General features: G+C 47.3%; 1 protein-coding gene across 1 annotated transcript in view; it reads left to right on the top strand.

Annotated features, from left to right (window-relative positions):
- IMPA2 (inositol monophosphatase 2) overlaps nucleotides 1-17796 on the top strand; it is a 66972-nt gene that overhangs the window by 1362 nt on the left and 47814 nt on the right. Inside the window, exon 2 of the mRNA XM_037806177.1 lies at nucleotides 16782-16915. Coding sequence (XP_037662105.1) covers nucleotides 16782-16915 — 134 coding nt within the window. The remainder of the gene's footprint in view (nucleotides 1-16781; nucleotides 16916-17796) is intronic.

The raw sequence follows: 17796 nt of genomic DNA, 5'->3' as shown, positions 1-17796 counted from the left end.
CCCATCCCTTGTTTAAACGCATGCCCCAGGGAGATCTGGCAAGGCTGCTGTTTGATTGTCTTCCCCCAAGCATCAGTGAGAGTCCAGAAGGAACTTGTTGCACAGAAGGCAAGGAGTGCGGCCCCTCAGTTTTCTCACTCGTTTTTGCTCATTCTGTGCCCTGAATGTGTCTCAGTATCTAGAAGGCACCTAGCACATATAGGGCCTGTGAATGAGTATGGGCCCTCCTGGGACTGTTAGCGTTAGATTGAGGGGGAAGGCAACTTACTCTGTCACTTGGGTGCTAAAGGTATGTGATTATGCTTTAGTGATTTGTGATGTACACATGGCCAGGACTAGCAGTTTTGTGGGCAGACTATTTTTAAAAAATATACAAATGGCTTTTTTTTTTTCTTTTTTTCACATCTAGCAATCTGAGAATGCCCTGTGGGTTTTCCCTAGGTGTTAAGATCAGGCTGTTACCAATCTTAGCTTTGAGGTGAATTGTCACATGCAAAGCGGATAGTGCCTTATCTTGGTGAGAATCCTCTAATACCCTATAAGAGTTGGTCCTCTGCACTGAACAGACATATTTTGTGTTGAATGCCCTCTGTGGGCTTAAGGATTGAAGTTTCAGCCTCTAAAGAATGTGTGACTTAACAGCAGAGTTGTGAAACTTTACTGTTTGGTCCCATTGCCTTTCCCACTTGTAGGAAAATAGGACCGAACCTTCTCATCCAGGCTGGTGGGTGCCGTGGCTGCCTGGCAGCCGTTCTTCCTGGAAAGCGGAGGCACTGGGCCAGAGCCCCACTCTCCCCATCCCACTTCCACTTCCTTTCCAGCCTGAGTATCATCAGGATCTTTAGGATTTTTTAGATTCCACCGTAAAACTTTTCTTCCGTGATGCTTTGAAGAGAAGCCAGCTTACGATTCAGAAACTTCTGCGTAAACCCTGTGTGTACTAAGTTAGGGATTTCTGTGGGTTATCGCACTAAGATCCCTTGAAGAAACAGAAGGTTTTACTTGATTTATTTCATTCAACAAACGCTCCAATTGAGCTTGCAATCTGGCAGGCACGGTTCTAAGTGTCTTAAAATTTAAGAGAAGTTTTATGTTCTTGCAACCTGCCATCAACAGAAAGCCTTTTTTTTTCTAAAGAGGGGGAGGGATGAAATAAAGATTCTGCCATCAGGATACAGTCAGGAAGCCAAAGACTCTGGGGCTCTCTTTGGTATTTTGCTGATAACTTCCTGCCTGCTGGGCCAGTGGGTGAGAGTGTGTCCAGAGCGGTCTAAGGCTGGGAGAAGAGAAACTGCACAAGGTCATTGCCACCTGCACAGGAAGGACGTCTTGTCTCCACGGGATTCATACAGTAATCAGGGTGCCAAGTGGGGAAGATACAGGCTTTAGCCAGATAGCCTGGTGAGGGGCAGGAGGTGGTGTTTGGGGACATCCGTGTCTGAATCTCCTTATTCTCACGTCCCTGGCACCCAAGGGTGCTGCTGGCATCTCCTGGCTTGCCTGGCTCCTGAATGCTGAAAGGTGAGGGGGAACTGAGGGAGGCACCCCAAGGGGTAAACATCAGCTGCTGTTGCTCTTTCAGAGATTGACTCAGGTCCAGGAGGCCCCAGACAGTTTGCCATTGCTGCCCTCGGCCTTTCCCTTGGTCCCATCCAGAGAGGCCTCCCTTTTGCACAACAGCCTCCCTGTTTTCTCTCCTTCTTTCCTCTCTGCGTCTTACCCCACCCAGTCCCTCGGTGCCTCAGGGACATCCCTTCCCTGCCAGTGGCAGCCACCCAACTGCCCAGGCCCCCAGGCCGCCATGCACCAGGGACTGGCTTTTGGAGAGGGGATGACCGTGGTCCCACCCCCACTACAAAGCAAATAACAATATTTGTTGACATGGATGTTTACCATTTCTTGAACTTTGATGTGAAGTATGAACAAAAATATCTTAGAAAACCGTGTTTTTAAAAATTCTCCTATAGGGTGGACCCAGGTTTTTTTTTTTGGACCTGGGGCTTGCATGGTTTGAGAGGCCCTCTTTAAAAAAAAGATACGAGTGCTGAATTCAGAATTAAATACAAAAGCTACTACTTATGTAGAGTAAGAGAAAAATCACAGCAGTATAAAGTTTAAGATACTAACAAATACCACAAACAACACAAAAGTCATAAAAATAACAGTTTTTAAAGTTAACTGCCACTGCTTTGGTAAGTAATACTCTCCTGTAATAGTTTCTTCACATTTCTTGGGTTTCATACTCTTTGCATGTCCATAGGACAATGATTTTGTAATGTTTTCTATTGAGAGAATAGAAAAGTAAATTCAGTCTTTTCTGTACCACGGCTGATTGAATTTTATTACTGAGAGCTCAGAAAAATTTATTTAGCCTTCAAACTTGTTACTGGTAAGGTCATATAAATTTTAGGGTTGCCATCAAATTTGGGAAACCTCTTATCTGTTTTCTTTTATCCATTAGTTGTAAGATGTGGAGGGATTTCCCACAGCCTCTGATGCCCTACAGCCTGAACCTGGTTTCTTTCCGTGGTCTACACATCTTCAGGGCTGGCTGCCAGCGGACACACCACACGCTACTCCTTTTATGCCACCGTGCCACGGAAGTGGCATTGGGACAGCAGGAACATTTCTGGAAGCTATTCCTACACAAGATGGCTAATGTTATCTTAACAGACAGACATGACTACAAACCCCACAAGTATATCCCATCAGACCCAAAGTAAATGAATCTCCAGTCCACCTCTCTTTAGCAAAAAATTTGTCCACTCCAATGCCACCTAACAATGTGGTGGAGGGGGACCATAGTAGAAAGGGTCAGCAATTACACACGCAGTTAAAATAGCTTACTTTACAAATTTTAAAAGTTTGTTCATGTAGAACACATGCCCACCTTGCTGGGACTCCTTGCAGAGCCTCATGCTTCATAGTAAATTTATCTCTGCTTATACCATAAAAGCTTGGGATAAGGCAGAAAAACAAAAAACCAGTACTCCAAACTCTTCCCTTCTCTCATCAGCTTTCTGCGCCCCATCAGATTCCATTTCCCAAAGCCCAGCTTGGAGAAGTGGGGGCCTGGCTTTCTCCTGCCCTTTGCCCCCGAACCAGCCCTTTGTCTAGCCAGACCTGACTACTCTGCTTGGAGTTCTGAAGATACACCTTGCATTTTCTGGCCTGTCTTCTGGTCTCTGTTGGCTGAAAACATACTCTCCCTCCAAGGCCCGGCTCTCGTGCCCTTCCCTTCACCCATGCTTCAGCTGGAAGGGACCCCTTCCCGTTGGACCTGCCTCTGGTTCCTGTAACTCCCACTGTCTTGCCCATGGGACATTTTTCATAGGCTTTGCTTTTTTCTCGTTCTGGTTCTGTAGGTTCTTTGAACCGAGTGCACATTACTGGGCTCAAGACTCAAAATACCCTCTTGCCCATTCTTGTTTTGTGGGCTAGTTTTGCTTTTGGTTGATGATTTTAATTTTTATTGAAGTTATTCACACAGAAAATTTAATACTGCTGGAAGGCTTGCCATGGGGAGCAGTGATCCCCTGTCCCGTCTCCCTATTCATTGTCCTTTTTCCCAGAGGTGACTGTTCTCAATTATTTTTGATAAACACCTGTTTTCTAAATAATGTGCTTCTACTGCTACTTCTTGAATCACCCATTTTAGGTGTTACATCCTATGTAATGTAGCTGCACTATTTATTGGGTTAAATTGATATCCATATCTTATGGTTACAAAAATGTACCTGATTTCCTGGTTGAGGTGAGTACTCTACTTGTATTGCATGTTGTTTTCTTTGTTATACAACTTATCCTTCAAACTGAAAAAGAAGTTTTCTTTTTCAATTGCTTAGTTTTCTAGATACCTGTCATCAATCATCTCTCAGCTTCCCAACAGAATCTTTCATTACCTTCTCAGTAGGATCAACTGTCTCAGGTTCATTGCCATACAGCAGGGGTCCTCAGACTTTAGCATGCCTCAGAATCTCACAGACTGTTGAGAACTTTGCAGACTGCTGACCCCCATCACCAGAGTTTCCCATTCAGTAGGTCTGAGTGGGATCGGAGAATTAGCATTTCTAACACATGCCCAGCTGAGATGGATGCCACTGGTCCGGAGACCACACTTTGAGAAGCACTGCTGTATAATATTTTATTGTCTGAATATATTGACATATTTATTCATTCTCCTCTTGAGGGAACTTGGGGAAATTTCCAGTTTGGATTTATCGTGAATAATGTTGCTATGACCGTTCCTGCGTATGGCTCTTGGTTTCTGTGTACATGCCCTCCTGTTAGGGATATATTAATAATAGGGGTGGGATTTTTGCATCACAGTTTATGTAAATTCTGCCAGGTAGTTTTCCAAAGAAGATGCACCAGTTTACATGCCCACTGGGCACTGCATGGGAGTTCCAATTGCGCCACGTCCTCGTCAACACTTGGTCTTGTCTGTTTTCCCATTTTAGCCTTTCCAGTAGGTGGGAGGTACCATTTTATTGTGATTTTAATTTGCATGTGCAGATGACTAACAAAGTTAAATGCCATTTCGTACATGTATCAGCCTTTCTTGATTTCCTGTCTTGTGAAATGTCTTCTTATTGGTTAAATGGGGGTAGCAAGATGCTGATTAAAATGCATTCATTCATCCAACAAGTATTTATTGAGCAACTATGGAAAGAACTTTGGCCTTACCCCAAGTGCCATGTGAAGTTTTGTGCAGAGAAGAGAAATGAGCTGACTTACAACACCTGTGCCTACAACGTATAAGGGGCTATGGATGTCTGATAGAAAGCTATTAAAATAGACTATGTGAAAACCAAGGAGGGATTTGACGGGGTTGTAGCCAAGGTGGTAAAACAATTTATTTTGAAGGTCAAAGTGACAGAGTTTGCTGGTGGATGGGCTGAGGGTGTGAGGGGAAGAGAGCAGCCAGGAAGGATATCAAGGGCTTTGGCTTGAGAAACCGGCTCAATGGATTCATTCACCTTTTACCAAGACAGGGAAGCCTGCAGGAGGAGCAGGTTTGGAGGTGTTGTGTTTCCTGCATGTTGAGCTTGAATTGACAGTAGGTTTCTAAATGGAGAAGCTGAGTTTGAGTCCAGAGTTCAGGGGAGAGGTTGAGGGTGGAGATGGAGACTCAGCCATCTTTGGCACGGAGATGCTATTTCAGACATTTAAGGCTGTGGACAGGATGAAATGGGTGTGTCCCTCTGTGATGGTCCAAGTCAATCTGCTGAGTTTTTCTTTGGGGGATCCCCAAATGTCAGTATGTGTGGAGGTCTTTCCTTTGGGTAGTGCCTCTCTCCTGCCTGGCTGCTGGAGGAAGGAAGGTGGGTTTGGTGGTCTCACATTTAAAGACTTCACGTGGTTCCCTTTTGGTGCCATGCCTCACCCTTGTTCTATGCTGAGCTTGGCGGCCCCATGTCCAGACCAACAGTCTCCTCTTAGCTCCATGGGGAGAGCTGGAGTGGTAGGCTGGCATTACAAATTTTTTAAAAATGTTTAAAAAGCCAGCGAAGACCAAATTCTTGCAAGATGACAGTTGGCAGGAGCTGAGCCACAGCTGCCCTTTGGGTGGGGCATGTGTTGTCCACGTTTCCAGGCCCCCACCACTCCCTGACCCCACGTGAGAAGCCAACTATCCTCTTCCTTATGTTTCATTGTGAGTAAAGGGGCATGTTTCTTATACCCATTTGCTAGCAAAAGCTCTTCAAGAAAAATGGGAAGGAGCACATGCCTCAATGTGACTAACTACCCTCAGGATCCCGCGCCCAAACCCAGGGGCCTCGGCACCACCACCCCTCCCCCTGGGTTCATACAGCATCAGGGAGCATTCCAGAAGGCCCTGGAGATGGTGGTGTAAGTAAATAATCACAGCATTATTATGCACTCCTTTGATGCACGTTTCATGGCCTGGGAGGTCAGGGACTACTTCCTGGAAGAAGTTGTACCTGAATTGTGTCTCACAAAGGAAAAGCAGGAGTTGGGGAGGGATGTTGGGTGATGGGCTTGGGGAGAGTCGAGGGAGGAAGGTGGGTTATGGCAAAGGAAGGAGAATGGTAACGTATGAGATAGAATGCAGGTCTAAGAAAATGGAAGGCATCCAACTGGGCTGAAGCTCAAGATGGAAGAAAGGCGGGTCAGGATGCTGGGTGGGAGAAGTTTGGGGGCCTTCCGAGGCCCTCAAGTTGAGAGTAGTCCTGCAGGTGGGGGTCCTATTCAAGACTGACAAAGGTGGTAGGACTCAGTGATAAAGTAATTGCGAACTAGGTGGACCTGGTGGGGAGTTGTGGGGTGAGTGTATTTGGTGGGGAGTTATGAGTTGGGTGGACCTGGGTGGGGAGTTGTGAGCTGGGTGGACCTGGGTGGAGGGAGTTGTGAGCTGGGAGGACTTGGTGGAGAATTGTGAAGTGGGTGCACTTGTTGGGGAGTTGTGAGAACTGGGGACTTGGTATGGAGTTGTGAGTTGGTGGACCTCGTAGGGAGTTGGGAGATGGATGGACCTGGAAGGAAATTGTGAGCTGGGTGGACCTAGTGGAGAGTTGTGGTATGTGGGAATCTGCTATGGAGTTGGGGGGACCTGGTGGGTAGTTGTGAGTTGGGGGGACCTGGTTGTAAATTGTGAGTTGAGAGTGAGGAGGTGTAGGATGAAGATCTTCTCTGGGCTGGCCGGGGCAGCTGAGGAGATTTCCTGTCTCAGGGGGTGACTGGACTGCAGCAGGGTTTGGCAGTCATTGGTCACAATGGCTGCAGACGTGGAAGGGTCAGTTCCTCTGGCGATTGATAGCATGGACTCTGAAGCCAGAGCCTGCACTGGGATCTGTTTGCCTACACGTTGTAGCTGAATGAGGTTGGGCAACTCTCGTAATGTCTTTGTGCCTCAGTTTCCTCATCTTTAAAACGAGGATGCTGATTGTTCCTCTCACAGTTTTCATGAGTTTCCATGACCTGCTTGCATGAGTGCTCCCAGCTCATGGCTGTGGGGATGGTGGTGGTGAGGAAGTCGAGGAGAGCACAGGCTGAGGACCGAGTGGCACACAGGGGACCCAGAGCCCAGGCAGGGAGCCCCAGAGGACCCAGAAATGACGGGGGACACATCGGGGACTTCACAACAAGGCAGGGTTGGGCCCTGAGGAGAGTTGAGGCATGCATCAAAGTACAGTGGGCCAGGGAATGGTGGGGTCTTAAGAGCAGAGGGGGCGATTGTGAAGAGACTTAGCCATGAGATAAGGAGGAAGAGGTGGCTTTTTCAGCTTGGAGAGACTTGCTGGCTCATGACCCCAGGAGACTTCAGAGGGGCCTTAGAACCACCTCTGCTTCGAGGCAGCTCCTCCTTTCCTTCCTCGCAGCTGGATGCATAGTGAACATTCATGGATGGCTAACCACCATGCCCTGCCATTGCTTCGTTGTTACTGGGCATTGGTGAACCTGCAGGTTTTATTGATGCTGCTGTCCTTTGGGTTCAGGTAAGTCTCACCTGTTACTCAGAACCTCAGCATGGAGAGGCATGTCAGGGCCACTTAGTAGCCTCATTTTCACCATGCAATGGGGAGAACACCCCACTTCTGCCAGAGTCTCTGCCAGTCTTGTTCCTGGGATAATTTGCAGAGTCCAAATTATGGACTTGAGAGTCAGCCCAATGTGGTGGATGCTAAAAATTGTAGCAAACTCGGGCCAGTCAGCCCAACCCAAGATGGTGCAGACGCAAGAGAAAAGCATTTGGACACATCTGTGAATAGGTTGGCTCTTGATGCCATGGAGCTCAAGCTCATGTTGACCTTTCTTTCCAATTTAAAGTTCAGCCTTCAGTGACTTATAGCCCATATTTAATACATTAAACATTAACAGAATGCTATTTGGAGGGAGAGACCCTTAGTTAGCAAGTAGCTGGAAAATGGTAATGAGGAAACAGCCTACACTAACTTATTACAGGTGGAATGAGAAATGTTTAAAATTGCTATGGCTGAGAAAATAACTGTGGCAAAGGACTTTCACAGGCAGCTGATCTGGCAGTCCCCAGGCCGTCCCACCTGTGGGTGCTATAGTGGCTCAAGGACAGGTCCGTTTGCACCTAATACTTGCTTTTTAAAATTCAGTTTTATTGAGATATATTCACATACCATACAGTCATCCATGGTGTACAATCAGCTTTTCACAGTGCCATCATATAGTTGTGCATTCATCACCCCAGTCTATTTTTGAACATTTTCCTTACACCAGAAAGAATAAAAATAAGAATAAAAAACAAAAGTAAAAAGGAACACCCAAATCATCCCCCCCACCCTATTTTTCATTTAGTTTTTGTCCCCAGTTTTCTACTCATCCATGCATACACTGGATAGAGGGAGTGTGAGTCACAGGTTTTCACAATCACACTGTCACACCATGTAACCTACATAGTTATGCAATCGTCTTCAAGAGTCAAAGCTTCTGGGTTACAGTTCAACAGTTTCAGGTATTTACTTCTAGCTATTCCAATACACTAAAACCTAAAAAAGGGTTACTTATATAGTGCATAAGAATGTCCACCAGAGTGACCTCTTGACTCCATTTGAAATCTCTCAACCACTGAAACTTTATTGTTTCATTTCTCTTCCTCCTTTTGGTCAAGAAGATTTTCTCATCCACATGATGCCAGGTCTAGGCACATCCCTGGGAATTGTATTACGCATTGCCAGCGAGATTTACACCCCTGGGAGTCATGTCCCACGTAGAGGGGAAGGCAGTGAGTTTACCTGCAGTGTTGGCTTAGAGAGAGAGGCCACATCTGAGCAACAAAAGCAGTTCTCTGGGGGGTGACTCTCAGGCACAATTATAAGTAGGCCTAAGCCTTTCATTTGCAGTAACAAGCTTCATAAGGGCAAGCCCCAAGATCGAGGGCTTGTCATACCAAATTGTCAGTCCTCAATGTTTGTGAGAATATCAATTATAACCTAGGTGGGGAAGTCCAACATTTCTGCATTTCCCCCCAGCTCCTCAGGGGGGCCCTGCATATATATTTTTATTCTCTGCCCAAATTATTTTGGGATGTATTGCTATTTTACACTAACCTGTACAAACCTACCAGATCTCACTTCCTATTCAAAGTTCCATATAATTATGGTGTTTGAATAAACTGACCGTACAAGTTAAATTATTAAGTGTGCTGTAGAAGATATATATCCTGCTAATACTTGTTTTTAAAATGCAGTATTTAGTTGAAAACACTCCATTACCACCATCTCCCTCAGTGTAGGAAAATTTATGATTCAAGCATTTAACCTGGTATTTTAGTATGCTGTTTGGGATTTACACATTATATAAATGGTAGGGGTTTGGGTGTTTGTTTGTCTTTTTGTCTTGAGTCATGACATTTTGTCAGATCCATGTTCTCACAAATAACTCGTTAGTGTGCATGTACAAGCCATTTTCTGTACCAAGATCTTTCCATACAATTCCTCATTTACTTCTTACAACAACCCAATGTCTCAGATACTTTTACAGCATCTGAGGAAACTACAGGCTCGAGAAACTAAAGTGGGATCTTTTTTTTTTTTAACTTTTATTCTAATAACATATGTCTTTGTGGATTTTGAATCCAGATCTGGCTGATTCTAAACCTATTGATATTATAAAATTGGCAGAAATGAGAATTGCATCCTAGACAGGGACTTTTCATATGCATGTTCTTCATGAAGAACTACAGGGGTCTTTCTAGGTTAATTTGTCACCTTAACTCACAGTTGACCGAAAGGATGTTAATTCATGGAGATGCCCCACGTGTGGAAGTACACAGACGCCTTTATGATGATATCCATTATGGTGGCTATTGCTATGCTTGACACAGTTTTTTCAACCCCCTGCAGCTGCCTGCTGAGGGGAACGGGGAAGGTGGAACCTGTGTGTTTTTGGGGAGTGGGGGTCCTGGGGTACAGACATGAAAGGCAGAGTGCCTGCCTTCTAGAAGCATCCTGCCTGGTGGAAGAGGCAGGGCCGTGGCCTGGCACCTGCAAAATACCATGGTTTGTGCAGAGCCTGAGCTGTGTGTGCGCTGATCTGGGTGGGAGGTGGGGGAGCCCAGTTGGCTTCCCGGAGTCAAGCCTGGAAGGACGGCTGTGCAGGAGCTCACCGGGCACGGCCATTCCAGGTCGAGGGAGGACATCTGAGAGTCACCGAGCATGGTGTGGGGGCACAGAGCTCCAGGCAGGAGGACAAGCCAGCATGCTTACCAAGCTGGTGGCAAGGGCCTCGGTCACCAGCTAAGGGTCCCCTGTTTCTGATGAGCCACAGGGAGGTCTACCTTCTGGAAAGGTTTCTGCTCGCGGGCGCAAGGCAAAGGGCCCGCAGAGTCCTGGAGGCTGTTTTAGGGATCCAGGCAGGAAGCAAATGATAGCAGGAAATATGAAAAAGGGCTGTGTTGTTTGGAAAACTAGTTCAGAGATGGAGTCTAGATATCTTGGCATGTAATGGCTTGAGGTGGCGGGGGGGGTATGTGTTAGAGGGAGATGTTAGGAATGATCACTGGTTCTTATCTCAGCATCTGAGCGGATGGTGATGCTGGGGCATGTGGGAGGAGAGGCAGGTTGGGAGGGAGGGCTGAGGGCTACCGGGAATCCTGGGCCCTGCGGCTGTAGCAAGAGGAAAGCGTGGGAGTTTGTTCTGGGAGCTCTGCTTCTGAATGTCACAGGCCACGGCAGGCCCTGCAGCTTTCCCGGTGACCCACGCTCACACAGAATCAGTAGTAATAAACATTAATGCAAGCAAAGGACAAAGAAGAGAATATGACACCACACCCTGCTCCTGGATCCGCACATCTCCCTCCTTTGTCTAATTTGTGGCGGGGGCGCCGTTCCTAGGAAGATGTGCCTGGTGACATCAGGCGTTCTCCAGAGTGCCCACGTGGCCCCCTGGGCACTGGTCCCCTGGCATGCTTGAGTTTTGTGTGTTTTGGATCTGGAAAACCAGTTGCAGAGATCCCGGCCAAGTTATGTACGGCTAAGTTAAAAAGGCTTCTGGATTTTGGTCAGCCGTCCGCTCAGCGTGCAGCTGCAGAGGGCTTTGTTCATGCACTTGGCGAGTGTTGGCTGAGCCCCTGCCATGTGGCAGCCCCAGGGGAGGGTGTGCAAAGGCAGAACCGACAAGACCCCTGGCCCAGAGTGGGGGGAACAGTAGCCATGCGTGTGGTGAGTGTCGTGTCCCAGGGCCAGTTTGCCTGTAGAAGCGAGGGACTCATCATCTGGGAGGTGGCCTCTGAACTGAGGCTGAAAGGAAGAGAGAGGGAGGCTGTCTGTGGGAACCGCAGTACCAGGCCCAGAGGTCTGAAGGAGGCTTTCGGGTGAGTGGTTCAGTTTGGCTGGAGCAGAGCCACCATGGAGGGTGGGGACCGGTGGCCATGAGAATGAAAAGGGTTGCAATGGTTTGGCTTCCTTAGCAGGGGGCAGTGACAGAAGCAGGTGGCCTTCTTTCTCTTCCCTGGGAAGCATGTTAGCCAGAGGTCTGGGGAGCCGGGAAGTCACTTGGAAAGCAGGTTCCTTCCCTTTCCGTTCCGAGATGTTGCTGTCCTCCCACACTGCTGCCTGTGGAATGGGGGAAAGGACACAAGGAAGTGGTGTGCGAATGGTGGCCTTTGGAGGCCGTGACCCAGGAGTGGCACCTGTCGCTGCCATTCACACCCTCTTGGGCAGAGCTTGGCCCTTGGCCACACCTAATTGCAAAAGAGACAGGGAGGTGCAGACTCCAGCCAGGTGGCCGGGTGCATGCTGCAAAGCAGGGTTTCTGTTCCCAAGAGGAAGATGGTGAGGCTGGGGAATCGGGGTCCAATCGTCTCTGCTACAAGGCCAAACCTCACAGGGTGTATCATGTGCTACCTTCAGAAGGCTTGACTTTATCCTAAGAGGTATAGGAAACTGTGGAGATGTTCTGTGCTGGGGAGATCCTTGATGAAGATGAGTGTTCTAGAGCTCATTCTGGCTACAATATGGAGAATGGATTTGGTGCCATAAAGAAGATAGATGGAAGCTAGAGGATGACAGCTCTCAAACACAGCAGAACTTTTTTTTAAATGCAATTTTATTGAGATATATTCACATACCATACAGTTATCCAAAGTGTACAATCAATTGACAGCAGAACTTTTTAACAGGGCTACCGGGGAAAGAAAAACAACAAAACCAAAGCAACAAGCCAAGATGGTCACTATTCACATAAACACTCGCGATCCAGTTGGAAAAAGTACTGTAGGATCTATTCAAGCAGCCCGATGTATATTTGATTCATTCACTCAAAGAATTTTGTGCACCTGCTCTGCACCAGGTGCGATTTTGTTGCCAGGGGTAGAGCAGTGAACAAGAGGAAAGAGCTCATGTTCCAGAGGGAAGATCCTGGGATCCATCAAACCACTCAACAGGACACTTTTGGACAGTGGCAGGTTCTAGACAGAAGGACCAGGAAGTTCAGAGTCCCCAAGGCAGAAGTGAATTTGGTTAGGATCAGCGAGCCCATGGGCATGGCCGAGGGAGAGAAGCAAGGGGTGAGTAATGGTGGAGGAAACGGGTAGCCATTGCATCTTTTTTTTTTATGCATGATTTTTATTCTCTTGCTGCAAGAGCTTGTATCAATTAATAAGTATTAAACCAAGGAAAATAACTGAAGATTTGGGAGCATCTTATGCTTTAAAAAGGGAAAAGAGGTGGCCACTGACACACTTGAATGCAGCAGACTTGGTGGTACTGTTTTTTGAAAAGTTTTTAAATGGTTTTTAAGGTAGGAAGAAAGGAGAAAAGCATTTACTACCTCATTCTAGAATTTAAGCAGACAGTAATAGATTTTCTTTACTCCCAAGTAATATTAGGGCAGCAGTTCAAATATGATTGAGCTAAATGTAGAATGGAGATTTTCTAAACGCAGCTAGGACTTACAGCAAAGCCAACAAACTAAAATGATTATGTGACTACATTTTCAAAGAAAATGCATAAAAACCGAATAGGAATATTGAGATTTTTTTTTTCACTTGAAGTTTAATCTTAATGCTATAAATTCACAAATACACTAATTTAAATACCCAGTCCAGGGTTTTATCTAAAACACATGTTTCAGACATACAAATGTGTGTTCTCTCCACAGGTCAACGCCCATTCATATTATGATTTGGAAATGGGGAGAATAGATTTCCCCTTAAATTGTGTTTCTTTGTGGTTAACTTTAGTTAAATTCATAACAAATAGTAATAATAATGACTTTCTTTATTTGTTAACTCACAAGGAAACATCTTCCATACTGCATTTTGTTAAAGTTTCCAAAATGTACAAAAACTGATGTAGGCAAATATTGAGAAGTTAAAAAGTCCTTAATTTTTTTTATTCCTGGTACCCCTACCACAAGTTATAGGAAAATATACCTGATGTCATGAAAAGAAGAAGACAAAGACAAGGCAACCACAGATAAAAGGCCTCAAACATGTCCATCTGATTGGCACTGTGTCACTTTAATCAATAACTGTGGTTCTTTGCAAACCATGGCTAGGACAGTCGTGGACAAGAAGGGTTTCCTGTTGAAGCCACAGTAGCTTTTCTGTGGCAGAGTTTTACAGTTTCTCTAATGCATTTGGGAAGATTGTCTCAAAGTAATCTGCAGCTTTCCTGATAACTTCTTGCTCTCTCCAGCTAAGAACAGTCACCATTTTCAGTTGAGTTTTTAGAACCTTCTGCTACCGTGTCCACCACTTCTACCAAGAGATCCAAAACTACCGCCATGGGGATTGCCGGCGATTCTTCCACCAGAACTGCTGCCTTTCAGGGGTCCGTAATCTGATGGCTGTAATTTTGAAATCATTATAGTTTCCTACCACCACCATAGCTACCACCACCCAAATACCCTTCATTGTAATCATCACATCTTCCGCTGCTGCTGCCATGCATGTTCATGTCCTGGTCCACCATTGCTGTAGCCCTTGTCCTACGGTGACCACAACCACTACCATGGAGGCAACAGGATCTCCAAAGCCATTATATCTACTGTCACCTGCTCCATAACTACCTCTGCTCCAAAGCCGTTATATCTACTGTCACCTGCTCTGTAACTATCTCTGCTGACCCACCTCCACCATCATAGCCTCCTCTTCCACCGAAGTTTCCACCATGGCCACAGTTTCCTCCATCACTTCCAAAGTTCCCTCCATGACCCACAGAGTTACCAGATCCTCCTCCACCACCTCTTTCTGACCCAGCAGACTGCATCTCTTGTTCAGAAAGGGCCTTTTTCATTTCACAATTATGCCCGTAAACAGTGTGGTGCTTCTGAACAACAGTTTTATCAACTGTTTCATGATCATCAAAAGTTACAAAAGCAAATCCTCTCTCTGTTCCACTCTGCCTGTCTTCCGTAACTTCTTACGGTTTCAATCTTGCCATACTTTTCAAAGTAGCCCCTCAAATTATGCTCTTGTCTCTCTTCTTGAATTCCACCAATACTTCTTCACTGTTTGATGGGCACCAGGCTTTATGGAATCCCTTCTAGATATAGCTGTCTTTGTTTCCGCTTCCTGCCCCTCATCTCTGGGTGATCGAGCATTCACGGCTTCAGGGCCCTCTTCAACAAGAGTAAATCACAGAACCAGAGCTCCTGGGATGTTTTGTTTGGGGGCCTCTCATCGCCACACAGTTTGTGAGCGTGTCCACTTCTCAGAATATTCCTTTAAACTCTCATCCATTGTTTCAAAGCTCAAAATACCAATGAGCATTTTTCTCAACTGCTCTGCTTCCTTTGGATTGTGGCCATCTCCCTGGAGTTGGGCCGGGGCAACCGGGTGGCGGTTTTACCTCTCATTGAACCATTTTAAGCAGTCAAGTGAAAAAATCAGATCAGTATTTAAAAATCATCCATCCAGCTTCTGCATAAAGAATGGGTCCTAGAGGCCACCCAGGTGGGTGTCTGGAATACAGGCTTACCGTGTGAGGTCCAGGGTAGATGACTGGGATATAGGCTCATTGTGTGGGGTCCAAGGAAGGGAAAGCTGAGGCTCCTGTCCTCAAGTAGGGGGCCCGGGACTTGCCAGAGGTGCAGGTTGAAAGTACAGGGCCTGGGCCCCTCCTGGACCTGCTGAGCACGAACACTTCACCTTCCAGGATCCTTCCTCCCTCTGGTGTTTGAGAACCTGCTCCAATCCCTTGCCACTCCAGGGTTACTCCCAACATCAGGATGGCCACTGAGCTTGTCAGAAAGGCAGGGCCCAGGCCCAGTCAACCATACACTCTTCATCTCTGCCCGAGCACTGGGTAGCTTGTATGTACGTTAGCACTGGAGAAGCCCATGGCATGTCCTCTGGTCAGGGTCTCACACACACACACACATGCCCAGTGAGTTACCACACAAACTGTGGGCTCAGCCCCAAATGACCTGTGGCCAGGAAGCTAGACTGGGCAGGTGCTACGGTGGCTAGATCTTGAGGAGTTTGAAGGAGGAACCTGGGAGAGTCATTTGGTCGGAGGTTGTTATGTGCAAATTGGCGTTTTCAGGAAGTTAATCTGACAGCAAAGAGAAGGATATTGCAAATACCCTCGGTAGCAGATAAGTTCAAGGACTGGAGTGGAACTCTGCATGGCAGCCACCTCTCATTATTGGATGGTACGTGACTGTTTTATGCTTTGATTTTTGTACTGTTCATTACCCTCCAAATTTTCTAAAATAAGCCTCTGTTATTTTTGCAATCAAGACGAAGATACTGAGCTCGGCCCTGTTAGATTGGTCAGCCCCAGGATGGGGCCGTGAATAGGAGAAGGAAGGGGCTACAGTGAGAAACCTGAAAAGTCAAGGGGGGGCTCCGGCTTGTGCTTTACAATTCTAACTGGGCATCACTGCCCCTCTTAAGACAGGGGATGCGTATCTTCCCTGCCTTCCTCCTTGGCACCATCCATGCACAGCTCAGCACCCGACAGAGGAAAGGGCCCTCAGAAGTAAAGACGAAGGGCAGGGCTGGAAATAGAGATGGCGTCTTATTTCACAAAGTGGGACCTGGAAGCGGGTGCAACTGATTCACCACCTCAGTGGCTTTTAGTCTGCGTCCCCGAGGGCTGCTGGAAGAAGATGGGGTCAGCTGGTGTGTCCTCGGGGTCCGGCTCAAGCTGGCCTTGCCCTGGTCCGGCTGCAGGGGGTTGGACTGAGGGCATTGCCCCCCTGGAGCCCACATATCCACAGAGCACGCAGGCCACGTGGCTTTGGGGTTCAGGGGCCTCCCTAGACGTCTTATGGCACCAGACTGCAGCGAGGAGCCTCTGTGCTCTCCAAGTGCATTTCAGCTGCCCCAGACTTCTCCATTTGAGCCTTGTAATCTAGATTCGAGAGCCCATCCCATTCCACTTGTTTTATAAAGTGAACTGGGGAAAAGAAGCTTTGATTTGACTTCGAGATCACATAAATTCTAATTCTTGGGGTTACGTGGGGCAAAAGTGTGTTACATCATCTTATTTCGGGACGTTCCCATAGATGATATTTCATGCTCTTCAGAACCACTGCTTTTCCCTTTTTCTCCAAAGAAACATGGTCTCACAGGTAGGACTAAGTAACTTCAAACGGTGCATCTGTCTTTCTTGTATAAATAATAGGGTTCACTATAAACCCAAACTGTCTTGGGTATAAGATGAAGCCCTGAAGTTCTGTTGGTAACGCAGGGCTTCTTGGGGTGCAGACCCACACCCTCTGCCCCTTCCCTGCTGCACCCCAAGTCGGGGCTGGTTTCGCAGACGTTGCAACTTCATTTGTCTGGGGGAAGAGGAGGCGCGGAAGCTCAACCTTCTCTCGTCCTTTCATTTTAGATCATCAGAACAGCCCTTACTGAGGAAAAACGCGTTTCTACAAAAACCTCGGCTGCAGATCTTGTGACAGAAACGGATCACTTCGTGGAAGATTTGATAATTTCCGAGCTGCGGAAGCGGTTTCCTTCGCACAGGTGGGTGTATCCCCGGGAAAGGCCCTGGTACCTGTTGCCTTCCTCACCTGCAAAGGTGGCCTCAGTGCCAGGAGGCTGTGCCGCCCGCTAGCTGGTGAGGCAAAGTGAAAACGACAAGCGCTGTCTTCTCCCTGGGTCTCTCAGCTGCTTTTTAAACAACAATCCTCAGTTTCCTTTAGCTGTTGTCATGACAGCTGTCATGTCAATACATCACCTTACTGACAAGGCTCCGCTTTTTATGACACACTCAGGGGAAGTTCCCTGGTCCTCTGCCAAGCCACCCACCCTATTTTGGGGGGATCCAGTGGAGAGACCACCCCTCAAGGGCCGGAGCAGGATGCACCCTGGCTCCCTGGTGCTCGGGCAGCTGTATGTCCGCTCGACCACTCCAGGCAGACGTCCCCAAGGAGGACCCGACACGGAGTGGCACCGCTGGCTGCGGGCACCTCCTGATCTGCACCAGGGCGTGGCGCCGGGCAGGGCTGCCACAGCCGGCACTGAGACACCCTTCCCTGGGTAGGCCAGGGGGATGTTCACCAGGATGCCACACTCCTGGTTTTATAGAGTGGAAGTTCTTAGCCTGTGGAGAATCTGATACAAGCTCTCAATCTTTTCCTCAGAGAAAGGCACGTTCAAATATTTATCTGGCATACTGCGTGTGGTTCCAAAGGAGCCCTAGATCCCAGATTGAGACTTTCCTTTGCCCCTGCCCTCCCTTAGCCCTGGAGTTCCACAAAACATACTTAGAAAGCCAAAGCCTTGGAGGCAAGGGTCTTTTTCCTACTTTTCTCAGACTCTGAAGATGTTGGAGTCCTTCAGTGGAGTACTTGCCCTTGGTATTGTGAATGTCAGGGTCTGTGCTTCTATTTACTTATGTGGCA

Source organism: Choloepus didactylus, chromosome 16, assembly GCF_015220235.1.
Source record: "Choloepus didactylus isolate mChoDid1 chromosome 16, mChoDid1.pri, whole genome shotgun sequence".
Classification (NCBI taxonomy): domain Eukaryota; kingdom Metazoa; phylum Chordata; class Mammalia; order Pilosa; family Megalonychidae; genus Choloepus; species Choloepus didactylus.
The sequence above is the reverse complement of the archived record's forward strand: the minus strand, read 5'-3'. Positions and strand labels throughout refer to the sequence as shown.